At 65.4% G+C, this 23,661-nt stretch overlaps 5 protein-coding genes across 16 annotated transcripts; 2 read left to right on the forward strand and 3 right to left on the reverse strand.

Moving 5' to 3' along the window:
- Positions 1-3,890: 3,890 nt before the first annotated feature.
- On the forward strand, positions 3,891-8,196 carry MFAP1 (microfibril associated protein 1). The gene is made up of 9 exons (XM_051796765.1): positions 3,891-4,061; positions 4,139-4,358; positions 4,968-5,097; positions 5,401-5,588; positions 6,026-6,134; positions 6,205-6,365; positions 6,620-6,779; positions 7,257-7,346; positions 7,473-8,196. Exons 1-9 carry the CDS (start codon positions 3,983-3,985, stop codon positions 7,653-7,655), a joined length of 1,320 nt encoding a protein of 439 aa, XP_051652725.1. The 5' UTR covers positions 3,891-3,982; the 3' UTR covers positions 7,656-8,196.
- Positions 8,197-8,551: 355 nt separating this feature from the next.
- HYPK (huntingtin interacting protein K) lies at positions 8,552-9,603 on the reverse strand. Its single transcript, XM_051796774.1, has 4 exons — positions 9,374-9,603; positions 9,128-9,183; positions 8,891-8,942; positions 8,552-8,697 (listed from the first exon to the last, which is right to left on the reverse strand). Exons 1-4 carry the CDS (start codon positions 9,557-9,559, stop codon positions 8,602-8,604), a joined length of 390 nt encoding a protein of 129 aa, XP_051652734.1. The 5' UTR covers positions 9,560-9,603; the 3' UTR covers positions 8,552-8,601.
- A 274-nt stretch (positions 9,604-9,877) lies between these two features.
- On the forward strand, positions 9,878-14,353 carry SERINC4 (serine incorporator 4). Of its 10 annotated transcripts, XM_051796752.1 has the most exons (11): positions 9,878-10,876; positions 11,006-11,137; positions 11,531-11,709; positions 11,796-11,875; positions 11,970-12,063; positions 12,126-12,337; positions 12,610-12,705; positions 12,777-12,903; positions 13,213-13,285; positions 13,502-13,815; positions 14,131-14,353. In XM_051796752.1, exons 1-11 carry the CDS (start codon positions 10,826-10,828, stop codon positions 14,345-14,347), a joined length of 1,575 nt encoding a protein of 524 aa, XP_051652712.1. In that variant the 5' UTR covers positions 9,878-10,825; the 3' UTR covers positions 14,348-14,353. The 10 variants fall into 10 exon arrangements, with proteins under 10 accessions (XP_051652712.1, XP_051652710.1, XP_051652704.1 ...); XM_051796750.1 differs by having other exon boundaries at positions 13,213-13,815; XM_051796744.1 differs by having other exon boundaries at positions 9,878-10,343; positions 10,793-10,876; positions 12,777-13,815.
- A 4,188-nt stretch (positions 14,354-18,541) lies between these two features.
- Positions 18,542-19,298, reverse strand: SERF2 (small EDRK-rich factor 2). The gene is made up of 3 exons (XM_051796775.1): positions 19,171-19,298; positions 18,844-18,952; positions 18,542-18,742 (listed from the first exon to the last, which is right to left on the reverse strand). Exons 1-3 carry the CDS (start codon positions 19,175-19,177, stop codon positions 18,679-18,681), a joined length of 180 nt encoding a protein of 59 aa, XP_051652735.1. The 5' UTR covers positions 19,178-19,298; the 3' UTR covers positions 18,542-18,678.
- A 144-nt stretch (positions 19,299-19,442) lies between these two features.
- On the reverse strand, positions 19,443-21,603 carry LOC127475213 (peptidyl-prolyl cis-trans isomerase FKBP8-like). Of its 3 annotated transcripts, none has more exons than XM_051796768.1 (7): positions 21,299-21,603; positions 21,000-21,166; positions 20,818-20,906; positions 20,445-20,662; positions 20,202-20,374; positions 20,047-20,124; positions 19,443-19,912 (listed from the first exon to the last, which is right to left on the reverse strand). In XM_051796768.1, exons 1-7 carry the CDS (start codon positions 21,531-21,533, stop codon positions 19,745-19,747), a joined length of 1,128 nt encoding a protein of 375 aa, XP_051652728.1. In that variant the 5' UTR covers positions 21,534-21,603; the 3' UTR covers positions 19,443-19,744. The 3 variants fall into 3 exon arrangements, with proteins under 3 accessions (XP_051652728.1, XP_051652727.1, XP_051652726.1); XM_051796767.1 differs by having other exon boundaries at positions 19,443-19,719; positions 19,809-19,912; positions 21,000-21,603; XM_051796766.1 differs by having other exon boundaries at positions 21,000-21,603.
- Positions 21,604-23,661: the final 2,058 nt, after the last annotated feature.

The raw sequence follows: 23,661 nt of genomic DNA on the forward strand, positions 1-23,661 counted from the left end.
GCAGCCATGTTTGCCAGGACCGTGAACCCTCCTCTCAAACTTGGCGCCGTGGCTCAGAGGCACCAGCACACCCCAGGAGACAGCAGGAGCAGCTGCTCCATGCAGCAGTGTACCAGCAAAACCGCAGCCCTTTTGCGAGCCAGCCGCACTGTCCCATCTCGCAAGGTCTGCCCTGCCAGGATCCCCTGGGGCCCACACTACAGGCATAGGGGCCAAACTTCTCACTGGGGCTGGGAGAGACCCCCCCCGGTACTGAGCACACTCTGCGGTGTGGCCCAGCTGCACACACAATCAATAGAAACCCACTTTCATGGAAAAATCAGGTCAATTTTTGGCTTTCAGGTTGCAGAGACTGAACAAACCCAACAGTGATGCAACTGCCCATCTGCCTGAGGTCTGTGGGAGGCAGAGCAACACAGGGCTGCACCCCTGCCTGCAGGCACAACAGCCCGGGGGACCCCCGAGACTGCAGGCGGAAGCAGCCAGTGAGTGGGGACCAGCAGAGGAAGGGCAGAGGACCCACACAAACAGCAGAGAAAATTAAGTAACAGGCAGCAACGGCAGGCAGAAACATCCGGAGGGACAGAATCAATACCTGAATGTTTACCTAGCACAGAGCAACCTGCTCTGCCTCCCCCCGTCCTGTGCCAGCACAGGGCAAGCCCACAGCCCCTCTGCTGTGCTGTTCAGCCCCTTCCCTGCACCCACCCTCACCCTCTCCCAAAGCTGAGGCTGCAGTCCCTTTCCCTGGAGCCTCTCCAACCCCTCTCCTCCCTTCCCCCTGGATGCTACCAGCCTGAGACTGCCGTGGCCCTGCCAGGAGCTGTGCTCCGCAGGGTCCTGCTGGCTCCAGCGGCTCTATTCCTCTCCAGCTCCCAGACACAACATCTCACTGTGGCCACATGCAGGGACTCGGGCCCAGCCTGAACACTCTGACCTTGTCCTGCGGTACAGCCTCAGACACAAACTGAGTGGCTTGGGGGAGTTCTGTAATTTTATCTGCCTCTGGCTTTGTCAGCAGAAGCTGTAATGCTGGCAACGTATAGACCTCCCCCAGCTCTGCCCCTGCTCTGGGCTGTGGTACGTGAGCTACCATCACCTATCCCATGACAGCACCCTGCCATCACCCGCCATGCAGGTGCGGGGACACCTTTCTGCAGCCCAAGCACCATAAGGTGCTTGTGGCACTCAGGGTGCTCCACACAAGTGACACATATAGGAACACAAGTACACGTGTGCAGGGAATACCAGGCTGGGAACCCACCTATGGCCCAGCAGCAGGAGCCCTGTGTACCCATGGGCTTCAGTGGGCTGGGAAGGGGGTGCTCACAGACACGGACAGACAAACCCAGCCCAAAGCCCGGCAGGCACAGCTGGCACAGCACTGCGAGGCAGACTGGCCCATATTCCAGGCTCACTCATGCCAGCAGCTGCCAGCCTCCCTCCCGCAGCCTCACACCACTGTGGGAAGGGGGGCTCAGCCCTATTAAGTGCCCCCCACCTCTGCCACAGCCTGGCTGCCGACAGCCAAGCGCTGCAGGGCTGACACGTCAGCAGCCACTGTGCTGGGGAAAGGGGACGTGGGGCAAAGACACATCATAGCCAAGGGTGGCTTCTTGCCACAGCCTCCAGTGCTGGCGGCCACAGAACCAAGCCAGGCTTAAAGATATTTCCCTGTTTGCCCAGGTCTTTACTTTTGCCTCACCTGAATGGGACAGTATGTGCTTTGTGTGCAGTCCCCAAACTTCCCCTTAGCTGCTGTGGCCAATTGTTTTTCTGAGCGCTGTTGAAGCTCCCTCCTTGCCCCCGGCACAGGACTCATCAGGTGGGAACACACTGTGACAGTTCTCAATATTAACTTCTCATCAGATGACCAAACACAGAGTGGGAGTTCCAGTTGTCATCTGAGTGCAAAGGCCAGAAGCACACAGGTCGGCTCTTGCTCATTCCTGGTGGAGGCTGGGGAGAACCTTCAAGTGCTGTAGGATTATAAAGCCACCAATGCCTCAGTTGCTCAGGCAAACCACCAGCTTCAGGGCATGAAGGGAGCCCCCCACACCCCATCTGGTGCAGGGACACACTAAAGCAGGGGAGCCCTGGAGAAAGCCCCCAGCTCTGCCTGCGGCAGAAATGGGACAGGGAGACCCTTCCCCAGCACCACAGCAGGGACTGAGCAGGAATGGCCGCTGGGTGCAGCCAGCTGGCATTGCAAGGGGCTGGGCCCACCTGCCCCCATGCCTGGGGGCAGCCACCCCTGCCTGCAGCCCTGCCGGATCATGGTCACCCGACCGGATCTGCCCAGCCCCAGCATTTCTGTGGGCCAGGGAAAGTGCCCCAGGAGGGAGCCGGCCTCAGGACCTCTGCAGCCACTGCTGGGACCCTCCATCCCAGTGGAACTGGGCCCAGACTGGGATGGTACTGCTGCCAATTGGGTCTGCTCTCCCCAAGACAGGCTCCACAAAATCCTTCCAGAGGGACATCTCCCAGTCCAGACCAAGGACACTTTTCCTGCACTCCCTTATGGATTGTGCTCCAGTGCTGACCCACCAACTGGAAAACACATGTGCATTGGGCCTTCCTCACTGCCAGGGCTGGCCTCGCCCCACACAGCCTCCGCTGCAAGGGCACAAGGGCACCTGCTCCAGCACTGACAGGGCAGGCACCCGGCAGTGCAGAGTTAAGCACGGCTCTGCTTCCCAAATTCCCCTGCCAGCAAGCAGATTTCATGGGAGATAAAAACTCATTCTTAAAACCTCTTCCTTTCTTCAGCAGAAGGTAGCAGGCAGAGGGTGGCAGATGTGGCCGCGGTGGCTTGTGCTGTAGTTTTACCCGACTTAGAAGTCATTATCTTCTGCACAGGATGTGAGACATCCTGCGTCAGCCAATCGCTCTGGCGCTGTGAAACCTCGAGCCCCACGGAAGCTGAGACATGCTGACACGGGCAGCCCCCGGCTGCTTATGGAAAACCCCGCATGGCTTTCTCGAAGTGGCCGTGGCCCTGACCCTTCTCCACACATACATCACTGCACCGATGCCACTAGGAATCCCAGGGGCTCCCCCAGCATCGCTCTGCGGCACGGCGAAGGGTCCTGCTGCACCGGCAGCAGCCCTACCCCAAGCGCTGGCGTCCCCGGGGGCTGCGGAGGGACACACGGCTGGCCCGGGGCCACTGGTCCTTGCTGCCCAGGAGGTGGGGACCCAGGCGGCAGCGCTGGGACTCGGCAGGGCTGTCTGGCAGCGGGCAGAGCAGTAGGGCTGGGGCCAGGGCTGGCTCTGGCTGTCGGGGCCAGAGCGGGAGGGACTGGGCAGCTTCAGCAGTAGCCACGACCACCCGGCCCCAGCCCTGCCCCGAGCAGCCGCCCTGGCGGCGGGCACAGCACAGACCCACGGGCCCCGCTGTGCACTGAGCGAGCAGCGGTTTTTCCAGGCTGTGCCGGGGGAATTCAGTACAGGAATGCGCCAGCTGCAGGACGTGTCCCACAGCCCAGCAAGTTACGGAGCCTCCGAACCCTCGGTGTTCCAGCAGCGGCCGCTCAGACCCAGCCCCGCACGGAACGCGCCCTCCCCGAGCGGGGGGAGGCAACCGAGCCGGCCGGGGCTGCAGCCGGAGCCCCGCGGCGCTCAGACACGGCCGGAGGCGCCAGAGCCCCGTCCCGGGGATACCCCGCATAGCCCCGCCGTGCGATGGCCCCTCGGCCGGCGCCTCGCCCTGACGCCCCAGTGGATGGCAGAAAATCTGCAGCGTGCGGGAGGGAACCTCCCCCGGCCGAAGGCGGGACCCAGAGCGACCAGGGGCTCCCCCCGCCACCCGCCCCAGGGCCACCGGCCCGGCCCGGCCCGGCAGTGACGCCACACGGATCGTCACTTCCGGCTCCCGCGCGGCCCCGACTCCGGTTCCGGCGAAAGCGGCCGCGGTTCCGGTTCCGGCGTTGTCAGCGCCGCAGCTCGGACCCCGCTCGGCCGGGCCCCTGCCGCCGCCACCATGGCGGTCCCCAGCGCTCTCATGAAGCAGCCGCCGATCCAGTCCACGGCGGGCGCCGTGCCCGTCCGCAACGAGAAGGGTGAGCGGGGGCCCGGGGGGGGGCAGTGCCGGGGGGGCGCGGGGCCGGGACCCTCGGTGACGGCCCGGCGTTCGCAGGCGAGCTGTCCATGGAGAAGGTAAAGGTGAAGCGGTACGTGTCGGGCAAGCGGCCCGACTATGCGCCCATGGAGTCGTCGGAGGAGGAAGACGAGGAGTTCCAGTTCATCAAGAAGGCGAAGGAGCAGGAGGTGGAGCCCGAGGAGCAGGAGGAGGAACTGGCCAACGACCCTCGGCTCCGGCGCCTCCAGAACCGCATCGCAGAGGACGTGGAGGAGCGGTGAGTGAGGGGTGAGGCGGGAGCTGAGCTCCCTTTGCCTGGCAGGGGCTGGGGAGCCTGCACTTTTCTGCGGCACTGCAGGGAAGAACTGCACCGGGCAGGAGCTGGGAGCATTGTCCGGGCAGTGCAGGAGAGTCCGTGACTCTTCTCACATCCATGTTGCACTCTCCCTGGGGCTCCTTTCCAACCAGGAGCCAGCCAGGCAAAGCCCCACATCCAGGTGCACTTGAGGGGGTGGTGGCAAAAGCAGGCTCCAAAATAGATATTGGTGCAGTGTGCTGAGGCTCGAGGCAGCGGGGGGGGATAGTGTCATGTGAAGTGTGCTCTGGGGAGGGAGCACCAGGTGCTGCTTGCCTCCTGTGGAGCTGCTGCTGGTTTTGTTTCCAGTAACAGGGAGGCTTCCAGTTGAGAACTCCATTCCTACTCGAAGCATGGACAGCGAGGAGCTGCCTGTGCCCAGCCACTGCAGCCTCCTGGGAGAGCACGTCTCAGTTCTGTCCACACCTGGCAGTGCCAGTGCTTACCTTGCCAGGAGCGATTCCTGAACAGCCACCTTCCGGTAGCCTCTTTACATTACGAGTGCCATGGGTTAATTGGGGCCTGTTGCAGGCTTGCGAGACACCGCAAAATTGTGGAACCTGAAGTGGTTGGAGAAAGTGATTCGGAGGTGGAGGGGGAAGCATGGCGGCTGGAGCGGGAGGACACCAGTGAAGAGGAGGAGGAGGAGATCGATGATGAGGTGCGCTTGCAGAGCTGGAAAATGGGCCTAGGGAAACTGGAATGGCACAGGCTGGAACTGACCTTTGCACAGATATGTGGGTTTTCTGATGGAGCTGGACAAGTGTTACACCTGGCCATGACTTACCTGGTGGGTGACCATCCTCTTGCATGGGACTGGACACTCAGAGAGGCCACCCTGCATCTGGAGGGGTGGGTGTATCTTCTCAAAGCCAACACTCCAAACATCATGCGTGTTTCACAGAGGAGAGAGGGAAGCGGTAGCGGGGCTGGTCTCTGACTGCTCTGTGCTGTTCCCCATTAGGAGATCGAGCGTCGACGTGGGATGATGCGTCAGCGAGCGCAGGAGAGGAAAACAGAGGAGATGGAAGTGATGGAGCTGGAAGATGAGGGTCGGTCTGGAGAAGAATCTGAGTCAGAGTCCGAGTATGAGGAGTACACGGACAGCGAGGATGAAATGGAGCCACGTCTCAAACCTGTCTTCATCCGCAAGTAGGTGACACGGTTGCACGGGCCGGCCCTGGCAGGGACTCGGGGGTGACAAGCTCAGGGCTGAGCAGACCCCGCTGCCGCGGTCCCTTCCTCGCCATGGGGCAGCCGTTTGCCTCCCCCAGGTGAGATGGTCACAGCCTGGCAGGGCATAGCTGAGGAGCGAGAGGCGATCCCTGTACCCACAGCCCCTCATTGGCTGTGTTGTGTCACTGCGGGATCACGCTGTGGAGTCTGAGCGGAGCCCTTGGGTGAGGGCTGTACAGTGGCAAAGGGATGTGGTAGCCCCGAGAAAGGGGAGAGGCCCAGGGCTCGGCCTGTGCTTGCAGAGGGCAAAGGCTGAAAGCGGCCGTGGTGCGGGAGGGGATGGAGTCAGCAGGGGGCCAGGCGGCTGCGCTGCGTTGCGGTAGGGCTGAAGGCTGTTGTGGTCCTGCTCTCAGGAAGGACCGGATCACAGTTCAGGAGCGAGAAGCAGAAGCCCTGAAGCAGAAAGAGCTGGAGCAGGAAGCAAAGAGGATGGCAGAGGAGAGGCGCAAGTACACACTCAAGGTGCGGAGGGTTGGGCTGGGGGCTGCGGGGGGCAATCACTGCAGCAAGTTTAGCTTGGACCTCGCTGCAGATCGTAGAAGAGGAAGCAAAGAAGGAACTGGAAGAGAACAAACGCTCGCTGGCAGCACTGGATGCGCTTGATACAGATGATGAGAATGATGAGGAAGAGTATGAGGCCTGGAAGGTCCGTGAGCTGAAGCGCATCAAACGGGACCGTGAGGAACGAGAAGCGTAAGTATTGTCTGTGTAGACACAAGGCTTAGAGCCCACAGGCTCCTCTAAAGAAAAAGCACCTTTTCCTCAGACTGCCCTTTGGCAGCAGGGTCCCAGCTGGACCAAGTGCCCAGAGCCCTTCCTGCTTGCCCTCAGGGCACCTTTGCTCCCTGACAGTAAATGTGTAACCCCTTGGGTGGTAGCTGGTGACAGCTGCTGTCCTGGGAGCTGCCCTGGGGACACGGGATCTCAGCGGCTTCTCTCTCACCCAGCATGGAGAAGGAAAAGGCGGAGATCGAGCGCATGCGGAACCTGACGGAGGAGGAGCGCCGAGCTGAGCTCCGGGCCAACGGCAAAGTCATCACCAACAAGGCAGTGAAGGGCAAATACAAGTTCCTGCAGAAGTACTACCACCGCGGCGCCTTCTTCATGGTTAGTATGCCAAGGGCTGGGCATGGCCACAGGGGCTGTGCCAGACCCCAGGGCCACCTTTTTGCTCTGGGGAGCCTCCCCTATCCTGCAGTGCTCTAGGGCTGAGGTTGCCCTGGGACAACAGTCAGCCCTCAGAGGCATCACAGGGCTGAAGCTGACTCAGCATGACCTTACCAGACCCTGTCAGGTTGAGGGTTCCCAGCTGAGATGAAGTCAAAGCTGCAGAGCTGTCCCTGTGCTGCTGTCTGGGCCACAGACCCAGCCAGAACGAAGCTAGCTCCATGTGGGCTATGACCTGTGCGTTGGAGAAGTGGCCTGGGGGACAACGCTCACATCCCCCCCTCCAGCAGTAGTTAATAAGGCTGCGAGTACTATGGCAGCCCTGGCAGAGCAGCGATACAAGCTGTGGGCAGCTCCCCCACTTCTGCTGGTGCTGGCCGGAACCTTTGAGGCTGAGCAGACGTCCTTTTTCTGCAGGATGAGGATGAGGAGGTGTACAAGAGGGACTTCAGTGCCCCGACCCTCGAGGATCACTTCAACAAGACCATCCTGCCCAAAGTCATGCAGGTGGGTGCGTTGGCAGAGGGTGCCCAGCCCACGTGCCAGGCCAAAGGGTGGGGGTTCTGGGCAGGGGGGAGCAGCGGGTCCTGCAGCCACCCTGAGCAGCTGCTCACGAGCTCTTCTGCTCCCCAGGTCAAGAACTTTGGGCGCTCAGGGCGGACTAAGTACACGCACTTGGTGGACCAGGACACCACCTCCTTTGACTCTGCCTGGGGCCAGGAGAGTGCACAGAACACCAAGTTCTTTAAGCAGAAGGCAGCAGGCGTGCGGGACGTCTTTGAGAGACCCTCAGCCAAGAAGCGAAAAACCACCTAAGGGCACGGGCAGGAGGGTCTGGCGTGGCTGATGCTGGCAGGAGGGCACTGCCCTGCCAGCTGTCGGAGCCTGGGCAGGGACAGAAGGGACTCGTGCCAGGACTCCTGTGGTGACAAGCTCTTCCTCTGCCCGTGCTGTGCCTGCCCTGATGTGGTGTCCCGCTCCCGGTGCTGCACAGACCAGGTGGGCTCCTTGCCTGTGCACTGTAGAGGACAATGGTCTGTGATGCTGGCCAGGCCAGGCCTGTGGACAGACCATGTCCCACCAGCTACCAGTCTGTAGCCTCAGCAGCGCCCAGCAGGCCGTGCAGGAGTGCAGCAGTACCCCTAGATCCAACACACCCAGTTCTGGAGAAATTAGAGGACTTTTGTACCCATCTGTTCCACAACACCTCCCCTTTTCTTGTACTGTCCTTGGTGTCAGTCTGGGCCCTGTTTTGGGGTGGGCAGCCGTGCCCCTGTCTCCTTACCCTGTTCCTGCAAGGTTTGGCTTTTCTACCTGTGTGGGGTGGGGGGTTTGATTAAAGATGATTTTTCTTACACGCTCTGGCCCTATTGTTCTTACAGACATGGCCACGTGGTTCTGCGCCTTCCTGTGAGCTAGGGTGGGCACCAGCCTGGGCAGGGCATGCACGGGTGGCTGTCACTGCTGCCTCAGGCCTGTGCCTGGGCCTGTGAAGCCCCAGGGGGGTGAGGTTAAAGGAGGGGAGTGCAGCAAGTGTTGGTGCTCAGGCAGGTCACCTTGTCCTGCTCCAGTCATGGGTGTGCCCAGCCAGTACTGCCAGAGTGATGCCACACTCATCTTCCCGCAGGCTGGGCCCTGCCTGTGGGTCCCAGGAGCCCTGTGGGACCTGCTGGGCAGGTCCTGGCACTGCGCAGACCACAGAGACAGCCCAGTCCCACCAGTGCCTTTATTGGTGCAGTGAGAGCCATGCCCGTGGCCCGGCTCAGTTGGTGAGGGTGATCAGGGCCTCTACCACGTTGCCCATGTGCTCGCGCAGGCTGCGCTCCGCTGCGGCCCGGGAGATCTCCATCTCCGTCATCTGCAGGGAAAGCACAGCCCGGTACAGCAGCTGCAGGGCCCCACGGGCTGGGCAGGGGGCGGTGGACGGCAGCTGCCCGGGAGGACACCTGCCCGGCCTCAGGGCACGCGTGCACCAGCCCCCTCCGTGGGTGCAGTTTCACCCCCAGGTTTGGGACACGACACGGCTCACCCGGCGCCCCGCCTCTACTCACAATCAGCTCCAGGTCCTCCTTCTTGATGGTCACTTTTGCCAGTTCTTTCTCCCTGCGACAAGAGACGAACAAACCTCCGATGATCGACAGCCCTCCCCGGTCACTGCCCCGGCGCAGCAGTGCGGGGTGTGCGCTGAGAGGGGGCCGGGGCCGGGCCGGGCCGGTCAGACCGGGAAGTCGCGGGCCGGTGTCCGGGTGGGCACTGCCCCCAAACCCCGAGCGAGCGCGGGCTGTTACCTCTCCTGCTTTGCTTTCTGCTCCCGGGATCTCCGGTCTCCGATCACCGACATGGCCTGCCAGAACGAGCGCAGTCACCGCGCTGCGCGGCACCGGGCGGGTCAGCGCCGCACCGGCGGCACCGGCACGGGGACCGGCACCGGGACGGACGTGCAGGCTCGGTGCTCAGGGCCCGGCTCGGCCCCACTGCAGGCGGTGCCCAGCCCCCCACCCCGGCCCGGTCCCGGCCCCGTCCCGCCGCCGCACCGTCTCCAGGTTGGAGCTCTGGATTTCCTTCTCCTCCGCGTAGTCCGTGACGCGCTCCAAGTCCGCCGCGCCGCTGTCGTGCTTCCGCGGCTTCTCGGCCGCACGCCCGCCCGCCCCATCGCTGCCGCCGCCGGAGCCGTTCGGCTCCGTCTCCAGCTCCAGCTCCACGTCTCCCTCCGCCGCCATCCCGCCGCCGCCGGGAGCCGCTTCCGGTCACGTGCGCCGCCGGCGGAGCTAATGGGAGGCGCGCGCTTAAAGGCGATGAGGGGGGGCCGGGACCGCCTTCGGCCCTGGCCCCGCCCCTCCGCCCGGCCTGGCCCCGCCCCTCCGCCCGGCCTGACCCCGCCCCTCCGCCCGGCCTGACCCCGCCCCCGGGGCCGCCGAGCGGCCGTGGCTCGGTCCGTCCCGGTGCTCCCCGGGCGGTTCGGTCCCTCCCGGTGCTCCCCGGGCGGTTCGGTCCGTCCCGGTGCTCCCCGGGCGGTTCGGTCCCTCCCGGTGCTCCCCGGGCGGTTCGGTCCGTCCCGGTGCTCCCCGGGCGGTTCGGTCCCTCCCGGTGCTCCGGGCGCTGCCGAGACGCGGAGCTGGGCCGGGCGGGCGCAGCCCCGCCGCCGCCCTCTGGTGCCCGCCGGCGCTAAGCCGGGATTACTGGGGCAGCGATCCCGATTTGGCTCCCGCCGCTGCCACACGGATGATCGGACGGGCCCGGCCGCAGCGAGGCCCTGGCCGGGTTTCGGGCGCTGCCAGAGGCGGGAGGCGGCCGGGCCGTGGCCTTGCGCCCCCGAGCTCGGGGTGCGCTGGGTCAGCGGAGGCCGCACCGGCAGCGCGGCCCCGGCTGCCGCGGATACGGCGGGTCCGCCCCCGCCGCTCCCTTCCCGCCCGGGTGTTACTCACCCACCCGACGGGGACACCGCGTCCCTCGGACCGGGCTGCGTGCGCAAAGCCGGAACGGCTGCGGAGCAGCCGAAGGAAGGTGACGACAGCCCCAGCATAGGGCTCCCTGCACGCCGTGGCTCGTCTCCAATCTCCTGCCGACACTGGGGGTTCCCGCTCACCACTGGATGTGCCTTATGCCATCCCCCTACCCTCGTGGTATCCGTGTCCCTTGGGTGCCTCTGTGCCTGGGGGTGCTCCAGACCCCCAGTACCCCCACACTCCCCAGCTCCTCCGCACAGCCCCGGGGCATTGCTCTGGGATCAGGGTTACATCATCGGCAGACCCCACGTGCCCCCCAAGCCCGCCCATGCCCAGGCCGCTTCCACGGCCTCGTCCTGCCCAGTGAGGGGCCGGGGTGCGGGCAGGGCTGCCCATGGCCGGGGATCACTGGACACTGCCCACGGAGCGTCCCAGGGGTGGCTGCCGGGAGGGAGCAGCGAGCAGATGGCAGGGCGGGCTGAGCCGACAATCCTCTAATCCCATCAGCGCCGCGGGGGCTGAGCAGAGCCGAGCCGGGCCATGGCGGGCACACGGGCACACGGCTACCTCCTGCACCCGCTGCTCTCCCAGGTGGGACTCGGGGCCTGGCGGGGCTGGGAGTGGGGCTGGGAGCGGGGCTGGGAAGGGAGGAGATGCCGGGCCAGGCTGGGGGGCAGTGCTGGCCCTGCGGGATCCTCGCTGACCGTGCTCCCCCCCCAGCTGTTCTGCGGTTGTCATGGGCTTCGCATGTCCACGAACACGCGGATCCTCTACACGCTCCTGCATGTCCTGGCCTCTGCCGTGTGCTGCCTCATGCTGTCCCGCACTGTGGCCCAAGCCATCACAGAGAAGGTGACAGCAGGAGCTGGGACATCCAGGGTGCTGGGAGTGCTGGGGGTCCCCTGGGGTGATGAGGGTCTCAAGGATACCATGAGTGCTGGGGATACGGGGGTGCCAGACACCCTGGGGCACCCAGGGGCATCCAGGAGAGCACTGGGAGTGCCAGAATTGCCAGGGAGTCAGGAGTACTGGGTTGCTGGGGATAGTAACAGGGCTGCTGGGAGTGACAAGGGTGCTGGAGGTGTCAAGGGGGAAGGGGTGCAAGGAGTACCAAAGATGCAGGGTGTTTGGGGTCCCAGGGAATGCTGGGGATATCAGAAGTCTGGGTGCACTGAATGCCATGGGTCCTGGAGGGTGCTGCTGGAAGCACCAGCAGCCCTGTCCTGTCACCCACCATGCCTGCAGGTGCCCTTCTCCGTGGTGCTGTGCCAACACCTGCCTGGGGGCACAGACTGTGAGCGGCTGGTGGGCTCCTTGGCTGTGTACCGGGTCTGCTTCGGCACCTCCTGCTTCCACCTGGCACAGGCTGCCCTGCTGCTCAACGTGCGCTCGAGCTCTGACTGCCGCGCGCAGCTCCACAATGGGTACGGGCAGGCCATGGGGCTGGAACAGGGTGTCCCAAGATGGGGCTGCCAGGGGCTCTGTCCCACTGACGTTCACTGCCCTGCAGGTTCTGGCTCCTGAAGCTGCTGGCACTGGTGGGCCTCTGGGCCGCAAGCTTCTTCATCCCGGAGGACAACTTCATCCAAGGTATGTCCCCCACCCCACCCAAGCTGGCAGCCCGAGCATCCCTCACAGCCCCCACCTGCCCTTAGCTATCCCCACCTCTGCCCTCTCCCCCCAGCCTGGCACTACACGGGTGTCTGTGGGGGCTTCGCCTTCATCCTCATCCAGCTGGTGCTGATCACGGCCTTTGCACACACCTGGAACAAGAACTGGTGAGTGCCGGGGTGCCGGGTGGGCACCCACCTGCTGCCACCACTCACACGCTCTCCCACAGGCTGATGGGCGCCGCGCAGGATAAGCGCTGGTACCTGGCCGTGCTGCTGGCCACGGCCGCCTTCTACACCCTCGCCTCTGCCGCCTTCTCCTTCCTCTACAAGTTCTACACCCACCCGGCCGCCTGCCACCTCAACAAGGCGCTGCTCACCATCAATGGCAGCCTCTGTGGCATCATGTCCTTCATCTCCATCACGCCCTGTGTGCGACTCAGTGGGTATCGCACGGCACAGTGAGGGTTGGCATGCTGGATGACCAGCTGCATCCTGGGTTAGGGGTGGCTGTGCCCCCCAGCTCAAGGCCAGCACTTGACCACTGGAGGAGAACCCATCTCCCCAGGGCTCCCGACAGCCCCTCCTGTACCTTGGTGCAGGGCACTGGGCAGGGGGGTGGCATAGGGGGCTAGCCAGGGCCCAAGCAGAGCTCACCCACCAGCTTATGGCACACCAGGGATTCCAGTGACACCTCTGTCCCCACCCTTGCAGAGCAGCCGCGGTCAGGGCTGTTGCAGTCCTCAATCATCAGCTGCTACGTGATGTACCTCACCTTCTCCGCGCTGTCCAGCCGTCCCCCGGAGAGAGGTGGGTGCCCCCACCCACCACCAGCAGCCCCCACCATGGTGCACTCCTGTCTCACCTCTGCGTCCCCACAGTGCTCTACAAGGGTCAGAACCTCACTGTCTGCTTCCCGGGGGTCCGGCAGGACGAGCTGCAGACAGAGGACACCACCGTCGCCGTGCTGGGCGCTGCCATCATGTATGCCTGCGTGCTCTTTGCGTGGTACGTATGCCCAAGGCACAGGGTGGGCAGGGACCCTGCAGCACTGGCCCACCAGGCACCAGCTCTGCTGGGCACAGCCAGCCCAACTGGCACCACACAAGGACCCCCATGGCCAGCAGAGCTGGGAACGTCCCAAGGGGTGGCAGGACCAGAGCAGATGGGGCATTGGTGGGGCAGGGGCAGCACAGGGACCCCAGGTACAGCACAGCAGGGCTCCTGCAGCTGTGGGGGATCCATGGGATGGGCTGAGGGCCTGGCACAAGGCAGTGGCTGCCTGTGTTATGATTTCTGTGTCTCTCCTGGGCACAGCAATGAAGCCTCCTACCTTGCCGAGGTTTTCGGGCCCCTCTGGATGGTCAAAGTCTACAGCTTTGAGTTTGAAGTGAGTACGAATGCAGCTGTGCCTCGTGTCCTCTTGCCACAGGCACCCCAGACCCACCACCCCAAGCCCTTGTCACAGTCCCAGCATGGGGCAGGTCTGTCCAGCCAAGCACAGGGGGCTGCCCAGAGCACACCCACCTGCCCCAGGGCCAAGGAGGGCTCAGCCCAGCCACCGTGGCCACGGGGCTGGGCAGCCACCACTCTCCTGTCCCTGCAGAAACCCTCCTGTTGCTTCTGCTGCCCCGAGAAGATGGAGGAGGAACTGAGAGGTGGGTGCAGAGTGGGTGCAGGAAATCAGGCAGAGCCTGTGTCCCAGCCTGGGGGTGCCAGTGAGGGGGGCATGCAGGAGCTGCCGTGCCCCTGCGCTCTCCCAGGAACCGAGCAGACGTGTGAGCAAGTGGAGGAGAGTGCTAGGGGACAGTTCCTTGTCCAGGATGAGCAAGACCGGGTGGTCTACAGCTACTCAGCCTTCCACTTCGTCTTCTTCCTTGCCTCGCTCTACGTCATGATGACCCTCACCAACTGGTTCAGGTAGGGACCCACACTGCTGCCCAGCCTTCCCTGCTCTTGCTCCAGCCCTCTGTGCCAGGCCATGATGCTGTCACCAAGCTGGCGCCTGCTGGGGACGCGCAGGGCTCTGTGCCCACAGACCTGCACTGCTCCGGCCAATGACCAACAGCAGCCATGCAGTGCAATGAGGTCTGCAGGGCTGGAGGGTCCATGGCAGGTGGGACATGCCCAGGGATACATGGCTGCTGGGACACAGGGTGACCTGGTGTCTGCAGCTGGCACAGGAACCCTGTGTCAGCATCCCTTAAGCACCCAACACCTGCCCTCTCCCACCAGCTATGAAAATGCGGTGCTGGAGACCACCTTCACGCACGGCAGCTGGTCAACCTTCTGGGTGAAGGTGTCCTCATGCTGGGCCTGTGTCCTGCTCTACCTGTGGCTGCTGCTGAGCCCCTTCTGCCTCCACAGCTCCCCACAGCACCGGCGCAGCAGCACGGGGCCGCGTGTTGTGCGGCGACGACGTGCCCCGCAGCGCATCAGTGTCTCCACATAGTCCCTGCCAGGATGAACTGTACCTGGGGCTCGTCCCTGCTGCACCCTGTGCCCTGGCACTGCCTAGTCCTCCTGGTCTCCCTGACCCCCCATCCCAGGAGATGGTGGCATCTCAGAGCCTGAGGGGAACCTGGAAGGTGAATGCTTCCAGGGATACTAGCCCTGTGCTGAGCCAGGACCACCCAAGGGGCTGGAGCAAGCCAGAGGCAGGTGTTCAGCCTGGATGCCCTGGCACCCGCAGGGTGCACTCAAGGAGCAGGGCTCTGCCTGGCCACCCCTGCCATGATGTACTCGCTGTAAATACCTCTTTCAATACATTTTTATACAAAACTCTGAGCTGAGCCTGTGCCATCACCCCACACAGGCTGCAGCCATGGGGGGGAAAAATGGGGTGCCTGCAGCACCCCAGCACTGGCCACACAGCAGCCATAGCTGAGGGCACCTTCAGGGTGGCCATGCTGGAGAGGGGAGACAAGCAGGAGGTGCTGAGCACAGGCACTGCCCTGGGACTGCAGGAGGGTATTCAGCCTATGGCCACTGCTCCCAAGGAGGGCACAGTGTCAGCAGGCCACAGGATCGCAGCGGCCCTGGGCCCCCACCAACAGAGCAAACATGGTGGGGTGGCTCCCTGGGGCCCACAGCCCCAACTGCACCCAACAGGCCCCACACTGTGATGGTGGCAGTGGGTGCAGGATGGGGATCGACACACATCGCCAGGGCACCCACCAGCCTGGGGATACAGTGCTGCAGGAGGTGAGGGTGGCACAGCAGGGTGGATGCTGTTGGAGTCCAACTGATCCCAGTGCAGCAATGCAGCCTTTGTGGGGTCCCTGATGGAACAGTGGAGGCTGCAGTGCTCCAGGGCTGCCCCTCACACCTCTCCTTTCCCAGGAGATGCAGGAACCCACACGGGGCTCGGGGATGGGCAGCTGTGGCACCAGCTTGGGGACATCGGCCAGGTAGGGCTGGGGAGGGGGGTCCCTGCAGCCTCTGGCACCCAAGGGCTTCCCAGTGTCCTGGACTGTGCAGCAGTGGAGACCCATCTCTCCCCGCCCAGGAGAACACCGGGCCGCGTGCAGCATCTCCTGGCTGTTGCAGAGCTGGAGCAGCTGAGGGGGGGTTTTGGGCGGACCCAGCAGCACAAGAGGTGGCACCATGGAGAGGGAATGGCAGGGCTGTCCCAGCCTGACAGGGCACCCCAATCCAGCAGCACTGCTGCACGTGCCCACAGAGTCCAGTGCAGGTGGGGGGCTCTGCCACACCCCTGTACTGCAGGCAGGGCCCAGTGCCCACTGGGGAAGTGCTGCCTTGCTTATCCATGCCGTGAGCATGGGCCACTGGGCAGCCTACCTGGAGCCACCAGCACATCCCTCCAGGCCCTTTGCTGGTACACACTGTGACACCGGGTGTCCTTGGGGCTCCCTAGGTATCCCAATCCCATGCAGGCCCTGTGCCAGCTGCAGGCAGGACCTGTGGGGCCCTGCTGGGAGGATGCCAGGTCCCCACTGGGAGCATTGGCCTTTCAGGGAGGGTGGAGGAGAACTGGGCAGTCGCAAGCTACAGCCAGGCAGCAGCAGGGGAGCAGCCACTGAGATAACAGGGAATGTGCCCCTGCCCAGGGGTGCCAGTGCTGTGGGTACAGCTCTCCCTGGGCCAGGCCCAGCTGCTCTCTCATGCCAGGATGGTGAGCAGGAGCCTCTGGGAGAGCAGCAGCAGCCATGGCTCAGCCCAGTGGCATGGGCCTGTGGCAGCAAGCCCTGCAGACCTGGGGCATGGGGGCTGTCATCCATGCAGGAGGGGAGGGAGCAAGGGCAGGGGAGCTGTGTGATGTCACCACCCCTGTGCAGGGCAGGCTGGCTTGGTTCCCCTCACTCGCCCCACCAGCACCGTGGCTCACAGCACACAGGGATCTGCATGAGCCCCTGGAACTGGAAGCCACACAGCCCCCACCCTGGCAGTGCTGAACACCCTCTGCTCTGCAGAGGAACTGCAGCAGGTGAGCAATGCAGCACGGAGGGGCAGCATCGCTGCAGCCCCTCCCTCAGCATTACCCTCTGCACAGAAGGGACGACAGCTCCCCACATCCCTGGCTCCCCAGCGCAGCCTCCCAGGCAGACAGGGTAGGCTGCAGCAGTGCTGGCCTTGGACAGCTGCAGAGCTCAGCCTCCAGCACGGACAGAGCCTCCTCACTCAGCAGTGTGAGCAGCCACAACTCAGTGGATGGGCCTTGCCCCAGCTCCCACCAGAGCACTGAGGCAAGGGACCTGCCCCTGGCCCAGAGGGGGACACAGGTCTGCTCACCTGCAGCTCCTGGGTTCAGGCCCCCTACTGTACACATATCACCCAGCAGGCCCCCAGCTCCTCAAAGTGTGAGGCAGAGGGACCCCAGAGCACTGCCAGATGCTTCGTCGAGAGGAAGCTTCCTGCCTTCACCCCAGAGGTAACCAGCACACCCCCTGTGATCCAAAGGGCCAGGCTGGGGAAGCTGAACACACTCCTGTGCTATCGCCCAACGCCCTTGCCTCAGCAGGGCTGTGATAGGAGGGAGGGACCCATGCCCCTCTGTCTCATATATCAGCTGGTGCTGGCAGGGGATGGGGACACGGGAAAGTCCAGCTTCCTACTGCAACTCTGCATGAACAAGTTCTAAGGAGACATCCCCAGCACCCTTGGTATGAGCCCCAGCACCACTGACTCCACAGCTGGGGCAGAGGAGCAGGGCCTGATTGTCCCTCCTGGCAGGAGTGGACTTCCAGATCAAGCAGCTGCTGGTGGATGGGGAGCAAACCACACTACGGATCTGGGACACAGCTGGGCAGGAGAGGTGAGAGCGCAGGGCCAGGGGTCTCGGGGCTGCACCAGGGTTCCAACAGCTGCACCACACCAGGCAGTCACTGCACCAGCAGCAGTGACACCCCTGGTCCCAGGTACCAGAGCATTGCCCCGTCCTACTTCCACAAAGCCCATGGCGTGCTGCTTCTCTACGACATCAGCTCCCCAAGCAGCTTCCTCAGCATCCGCCAGTGGATTGAGGACATCAAGATGGGAAGGGTCCAAGAAGCACCAAGCCCTCAGGAGAGGGGTAGGAGCCTTGGGGCTTCCAGGGGGTTAGGTTGTGCTGTGCCCCAGCCTGTCCTGGGGAGCAGGAATGAGGCAGGAGAGAGCTTGGCTGCTGCCAGGCAAGAGGGGCCTCCAGAAGCAGCAAGAGCACTTCCCTTGAGTTTTTCCCTTTTGCTGGTGTCTGGAACAGCACTTGGCTCCCAGGCATTGCATAGGTGTGATAGGAGGCAGCCAGTGTGGCACCCGAAGGACATGGGCCAGGGCTGTAGGTTGCCAGAAAGCCCCGAGCCACCCTTCTCTCCTGCAGGTCACCGAGCAGCCGCTGCCACTCATGCTGATAGGGAACAAGATAGACCTGCGGCCCGGCTTGGTGGAGGCAGGGAGGGTCTACACAGCCCGTGGGCAGCACCTGGCCATAGTGAGCAGAAGCTTCCTGGGGCCTCTGGGGCAGCCGAGCCCCGACCCCTGCTGCTGCCCCCAGGCCCACGGCTGCCTCTTCTGCAAGACTAGCGCCAAGGACGCACCAACGTGGTGGAGGCGCTGCTGCTCCTCGCCCGGTGAGGAGCCCCCGGCCGCCGCGGGACCGGGCCCCGTGCTGCCAGGCCGGGCTGACGCTGCTGTTCTGTCCCTGCAGGGAGGTTAAGAGGACGATGAACAACGGCCTCAGCGCTGGGCTGGACCTCGGCTTTGCCCCGCGGGCGGCTCCGCGCTGCTGCCGGGCATAGCGCGGGGAACGGGCGGCTACGGCTCGGCCCACCCCGGCCGTGCCGCAGCGCGGTTCTCCGTCGGTGCGCAGGCCCGGCCGCCATCTCTCCACCACCGCCCTCCGACTGGCCCCGAGCCCCGGCTGCGCCTCGGCCCGCTCCGGCGCCATCCCGTCCGGCTTCGTTCCTCGAGCCTCCCCGCTCTCCTACCCTCCCCGGGACGTTCGCCCCTCCAACCCATCCCCCGCGTTGACCCCCGCTGATGTCCCAGGGACCGCCCAGGCCCGGCCCCACCTTTGTTCCTCACCGTGAAGATGCCGCCGCTCCACCACCGCCGCGCTTGGTCCTTCTCTCCGCGGCCGCGATCGCTTCAGCGGTGGTGCCCGCTCCCCCCCGCCCCCCGCCCGGCGGACGGACGAGCAGACGCGGCGTGCAGGGCTCCACAGCTACTTTAATAGGGGACAGCGCCGCGCGGTGCGGGGCGCGGCCGGGGGGCCCGGCCCAGGGCGGTGCGGGGCATCCTGCCGGCGAGACCGGCCCTGGGGCGGCGGCCTGGCACGGCCGCCCGCTACTTGTTGCCCTCCTTCTTCTCGTCAGCCTTCTTCTGCTTCTGCTGCATGATCTCCGAGTCCCTGCGGGGAGCGCGGCGGGGCTGGCGGCGGGGCCGGCACCGCCACAGGGCGGGAGCAGGGAGCGGGGCGGGGAAGGCCGGCGGGGCCGGCCCGGCGCTCACCTCTGCTTGCGGGCGGCGGCCGAGAGCCCGTCGTCCCGCCGCTTGCCCTTGCCCGAGTCGCTCTGCTTCTTCAGATTCTTCTGCCGCGCCAGTTCGCGCTGGTTTCCGCCTGCCACGGCGCGGCCGCCTCAGCGCGGCCGGCCCCGCGGCGCGGCCCGCCCCGCACCCCGCGCTCACGGGCTCCGCCACCCTCCCGCCCCAGCCCAGCCGCTGCCCCCAGGCCAGGTCCCGGCGCGCCACTAGGCCATGGCACGACCGGGTCATAGTACGGCACCCCCGGGCCAGCCCACACTCACGGGTCCCAGCCCAGGTCCCCCCCACACTCACGGGTCATGGCGCCGCTCCTTCCCACCTCCGCTCCGCCGCCACGTCCCGCACTGACCCCCCCCACGCCCCGCCCCGTGCCAGACTTTAAAGGCAGCCACAGCCAATCACAGTGCCGATCCCACCCTTGCTGCACTCCCACTGGTGCGTCTCTCTGGCCGGACCCCGCCTGATTGGCCGCGGGCTACGACCGCCGTTCTGCCGGCGGGGGCGAAAAAGCCGGGGATGGGGCGCACGCGCCACAGCCACCCCTCGCGCAGGGGGTGTGGCGCCGGGGCCACGCCCCGTTATGACGTCATGAGCCGGGCGGAAAGCGTTGAGGGGGGGGGGCGATGCGGGACGGAGAGGAGAGGGAGGGACATATACAGCCCCGCTCTTCCCCTCAGCCCTCCCGCTCGCCGTCCTCCCCCACTGCAGCGCTCTTCTCCACCCCAGGGAGTGCGGGGCAATGCAGGGAGGATAGTGCGGGAGCGTTCCTCTCTCCTCGGTCGGGCTCCGGTGCGCTGCGGGGCCGCTCAGACCGCTCCTTCCGCCGTGGGCGGTGCAGGAGATCTACAGGGAGGGACGGCCGTGGGTGCTACCCACGCCAAGACGGTGCGGGACGGGTATCTGTCCCCGCACAGCCAAATTCGCCTACGCACCCGGGGCTCGGCGGCGGCATCGGGTCGTGGCGGGGGTCCTGCGAGGCGGTGCTAGATGGGGCGCTCTGGCGCTTCGCTAGCCGTGAGAGCTCGGCGTGGATCACCTGCGGGCGGAAGGGCAGCTGTGGCGAACAGGGCTCCAGTGGGGCTCCCGACGGTCCCGGCTCCTGCGGGATCTCCTCCCGTCCCATCGCTCCCGGTACCAGCCTGCGGGATCCACCCCCTCCCGCCCCCGCACCTTGCTGGCCGGATCCAGCTCCAGGGCTCTCCTCAGGACGAGCGCGGCTTCTGCGTCCCGACCCTGCTCCGCCAGCAGCTACAGGCAGAGGAGTTGGGGGTAGCGGGCGGCCGGGCCGAGGGGCGCCAAGAGGGGCGGAGCGGGGCGGGTCCCACCTGCCCCCGCCGGAGCAGTGCCCGGCCGTTGTCGGGGCTGATCCGCAGGGCCGCCTCGCAGGCTGCCAGCGCCTCCTCCACCTGCCCCAGTTTCAGCTCGGCGGCCGCGCAGTTGTTGAGGCACTTCACGCGCTGCTCCTGCAGCTCCTCTTCCTCCTCGGGCCCGGGAGGCGCTGCGGGGCGAGCGGCGGTCTTAGCGTCCCGGCCCCGCCGCCCCGGGCCCTCCCTCCCGGCCGGTCTCACCGGTAGCGGGGCCATCCAGGGCGTGCAGGGCCAGCCGGTACGAGCGCAGCGCCGCCGCGAAGTCGCCCCGCGCGAAATGGAAGTTGCCCCGCTCCCTGCGCTGCGAACCCAGGCGCAGGCGGGCGGCGGGCGGCAGCGGCTGCGGGTCGGGGCCGTCCCGCACCTCCAGCAGCGTCACCTCGAACAGCAGCGGCGCCTCGGGCGGCACGTCGGGCTCCCTGCGGGCACAGCACCGGCTGCCCCCTGCCCGCCCTGCCTTCCCGGCCCCATTCACCTGCCCTGTCCCCATCCAGCTGCCCCTGTCCCCTGCCCGCCCCGGTCCGTCTGCCCTCCCGGCCCCTGCCTGATGGCTCCCCCTGCCCACCCGCCTTACCTGCCCGGGCGGCCATAGGCGTAGGGGCAGGCGGCGAGGAAGAAGGAGATCTCCCCGGGCTGCATAGTTGGGACGCCCAGCTCCAGCGCCTGCGGATAGGCATGGCGAGGCTAATGAGGCGCGGCGGCACCGGGCGGCGCTGAGCCTGCGCCGCACCGAACAGTGCACTGGTTTGAGCTCACCTGCACGACGTCCCCGTGGCCAGGCACGAAGGTGAGCCGCGGGTCCCGCTCCACCAGCCCGCCGTCCTCCAGGGCGCCCAGCACCTTCACCGACACCTCCTGGCCCGGCCGCGGCTGTGGCCCGCCCAGTCCGGCCCGCACCACGCGCTTCCGGAGCAGCCGGTCATCTGCGGGGGAGACGGCGCTGAGAGCCCAGCCTGGATCCCCGAAACCGGCACCCTTTGCCCGGCTTTTCCCGGGCCCCTCACAGCCCGCGACTCCCGGCCTGGTTCGCCCCAGGGTTGCCCGAGGGCTCTCACCCGTCAGGTCGCTCCAGCCGTCGGCGACGAAGAGTGGCCCGAAGCCGCCTGGCCCCGGCACCGCCAGTGCCTCCAGCCGCCGGTAGAAGAGCCGCTCCTCCTCGCGCACCGTCGGCAGCGCGATAGCCGTGTGGGGCAGCCGGAACCGCACCCGCCGGTCCCTGCCCGGCCCCCGCGGCCGCCCGCCTGCCCCTGTCTCCCTCTCCGGGGAACCGCCGGGCGAGGGGCCCGGCATGCCCGCCCCTGCCCCGCCTCGCCTCGCCGCACGCCGCTACCACCTGGCCTCGGTCCGGGCGTCCCCGGGGCTCGGCGGCGGGTGCCCACGGCCCCCAGCACGCACAGGACGCGTCGCCACCGGTTCCGCCGCGCCGCGACTGCCGGGGTCCGCCCGGGCCGGGGCCGCCGCCGAGCGCATCCCGCCGCGCCGTTACCTAATGCTGGGAAGCGGCTCAGGGGATTAGCCGGGGCCGGCGGCAAAAATAGCCGGCTCAGGACGAGCCCCGCCGCGGGGCTCCCGGCGCCCGCCCCGCCCGCCGCTGCCCCCCGGGACCGCCCGCCCGCCGCTGTCGCGCACGCCGTGCAATGCCGCGGGCGTAGCTGCGCGGGCATCTCCGGTACCGGGACGGCGGACCGGGTCCCTAGCTCAGCTTCCTGCACGTGCACATCGCGGCGGCGGCGCGGGCGCTGCGGGGCTGCGGGCGGCGGCAGCTGGGACCGGGCCTGGCAGGGGAAACCGGGCACCAGAGGGACTTACCGGCGCTCGCTGTTGTTGCAGAGAGCGCCGGGGCCCGTGATCGCCTTCCAGGGCAGCTAGGGAGTGAGGGGACTGGGGTCGGAGAGCCCAGGGCAGCCGGGATGGGGCGTGCAGGGGGGAGCAAAGAGGCTTTGGCCAGAAGGCCACGACAAACATAAGGACGTTGCAAGCCTGGGTGGAACCTCATGGCCTCAGGCTATCTCTGCTGCAGTTGCAGGGCATCCCCTGTGCCCTGCACCACACCATCCCCAGGGGCTTCCCAAAAGGCCCTTGGGATCTCCCCGATGGGCCAGGGGCTCTATTCCCACCAGAGCTGTGCAACTGCAAGCTCAGCTTTGGAGAACGGGTCTTCCAGTAAGCCCAAGGTCCTGGCCAAGTTGGGGGAGAGGGGCTCCAGAGTTTTAACCCTTGTGATCTTCTGTCCTTGCCAGATGCAGGTCCCAGGTGAGCAGTTCCTCCTCAGCAGAGATCCTGGATTACTTACAGGAAGAGAGTTTAGCACCCACTGCCACAGGCTCCCTGTTGCTTGGTGTAATTTGGCCCAGCCCCACAGCATGGAGGGGTCAAGATGAGCTCCTGCCTCGTCGCCCATGGCTATAAGGTAAGTTTGGGCACAGCCCTGCCTGCTCACCGCCCTTCAGGTCTCAGCAGGAGCATGGGCCCTGCTCTGCCACACAGGTCTCGCAGGCCCCAGGAGAATAGGCATTTCCTGGTTGCAGGAGGTGGTACCACACCGCCTGCTCCACAGAGCAGCATTTAGTGTAGACAGAGTACTGTGACTGCATGCTCATATCAGCAGCATGAGCTGGAGGTTTGTGCAACTGGAAGCCAAGATGAAGAGGCTGAAGCAAGGAACAGAGGAACACAAGGCAAGCAGGAGAGCCAGGCACCGTGGCACTGTACAGCCATGCTCTGGTCCTGGCTCCTGCCCACTGCATCTCTGGATTTCAGGTAGTTGAAACTACAATTGTGTATGAGTACCACTACCTCAAGAAGGTGAGGCTGGATGCAGGGCATGGACTGATTTCTCTTCTGGAGCTGATACATATATATTTTTGTCTCTCCAGATGCATCCCAGCTACCAGCAAGAGAAGAATTGCTGTGAATACCTCCACCAGAAGCTGTCTCATCCCAAAAGAATGGCTCTGCAGTTTGAAAGAAGCGGGAGGTCCTAGGCAAACTGCTGTTGCAGTTTTTTTCCTTCCTTATCCAGCCCCGTCTCTGAAGCGGTGCCTGCTGCTCCAGCTGTCCTGTAGCACCTGAAGCCAGCTCCTTCCCTGCTCCCTGGGGGAGAGCAGGAGGCCGTGGCTGCAGGGGAGAGGCAGAGCCAGGCACTTGGAAACCTTTTGCTGAGGCCTGAGCCAGCCCAAGGGGGATGTGTTACTTTGGACAGTGGCTCAGTCCCCAGCTGCCACCAGGTCTGGAGTCACAGTCCAGGGAGCAAAGCCAGGATGGGAACAGCTTCCCAGGCTCTCCCTGACTGAGGGCACTGCCCTACCCACCAATGAAGCAGTGCTCCAGTTTGGTGTTACAGGGGTAATTGTGAGCTGTCAGGAGAGCTTGTTGTGTTCCTGTTTCTTGCAGCAGTGCCTGGAGCCCACAGCCAGAT

Source organism: Manacus candei, unplaced genomic scaffold (assembly GCF_025592945.1).
Source record: "Manacus candei isolate 608988 ecotype Guabito, Panama unplaced genomic scaffold, ASM2559294v1 h1tg000046l, whole genome shotgun sequence".
NCBI lineage: Eukaryota > Metazoa > Chordata > Aves > Passeriformes > Pipridae > Manacus > Manacus candei.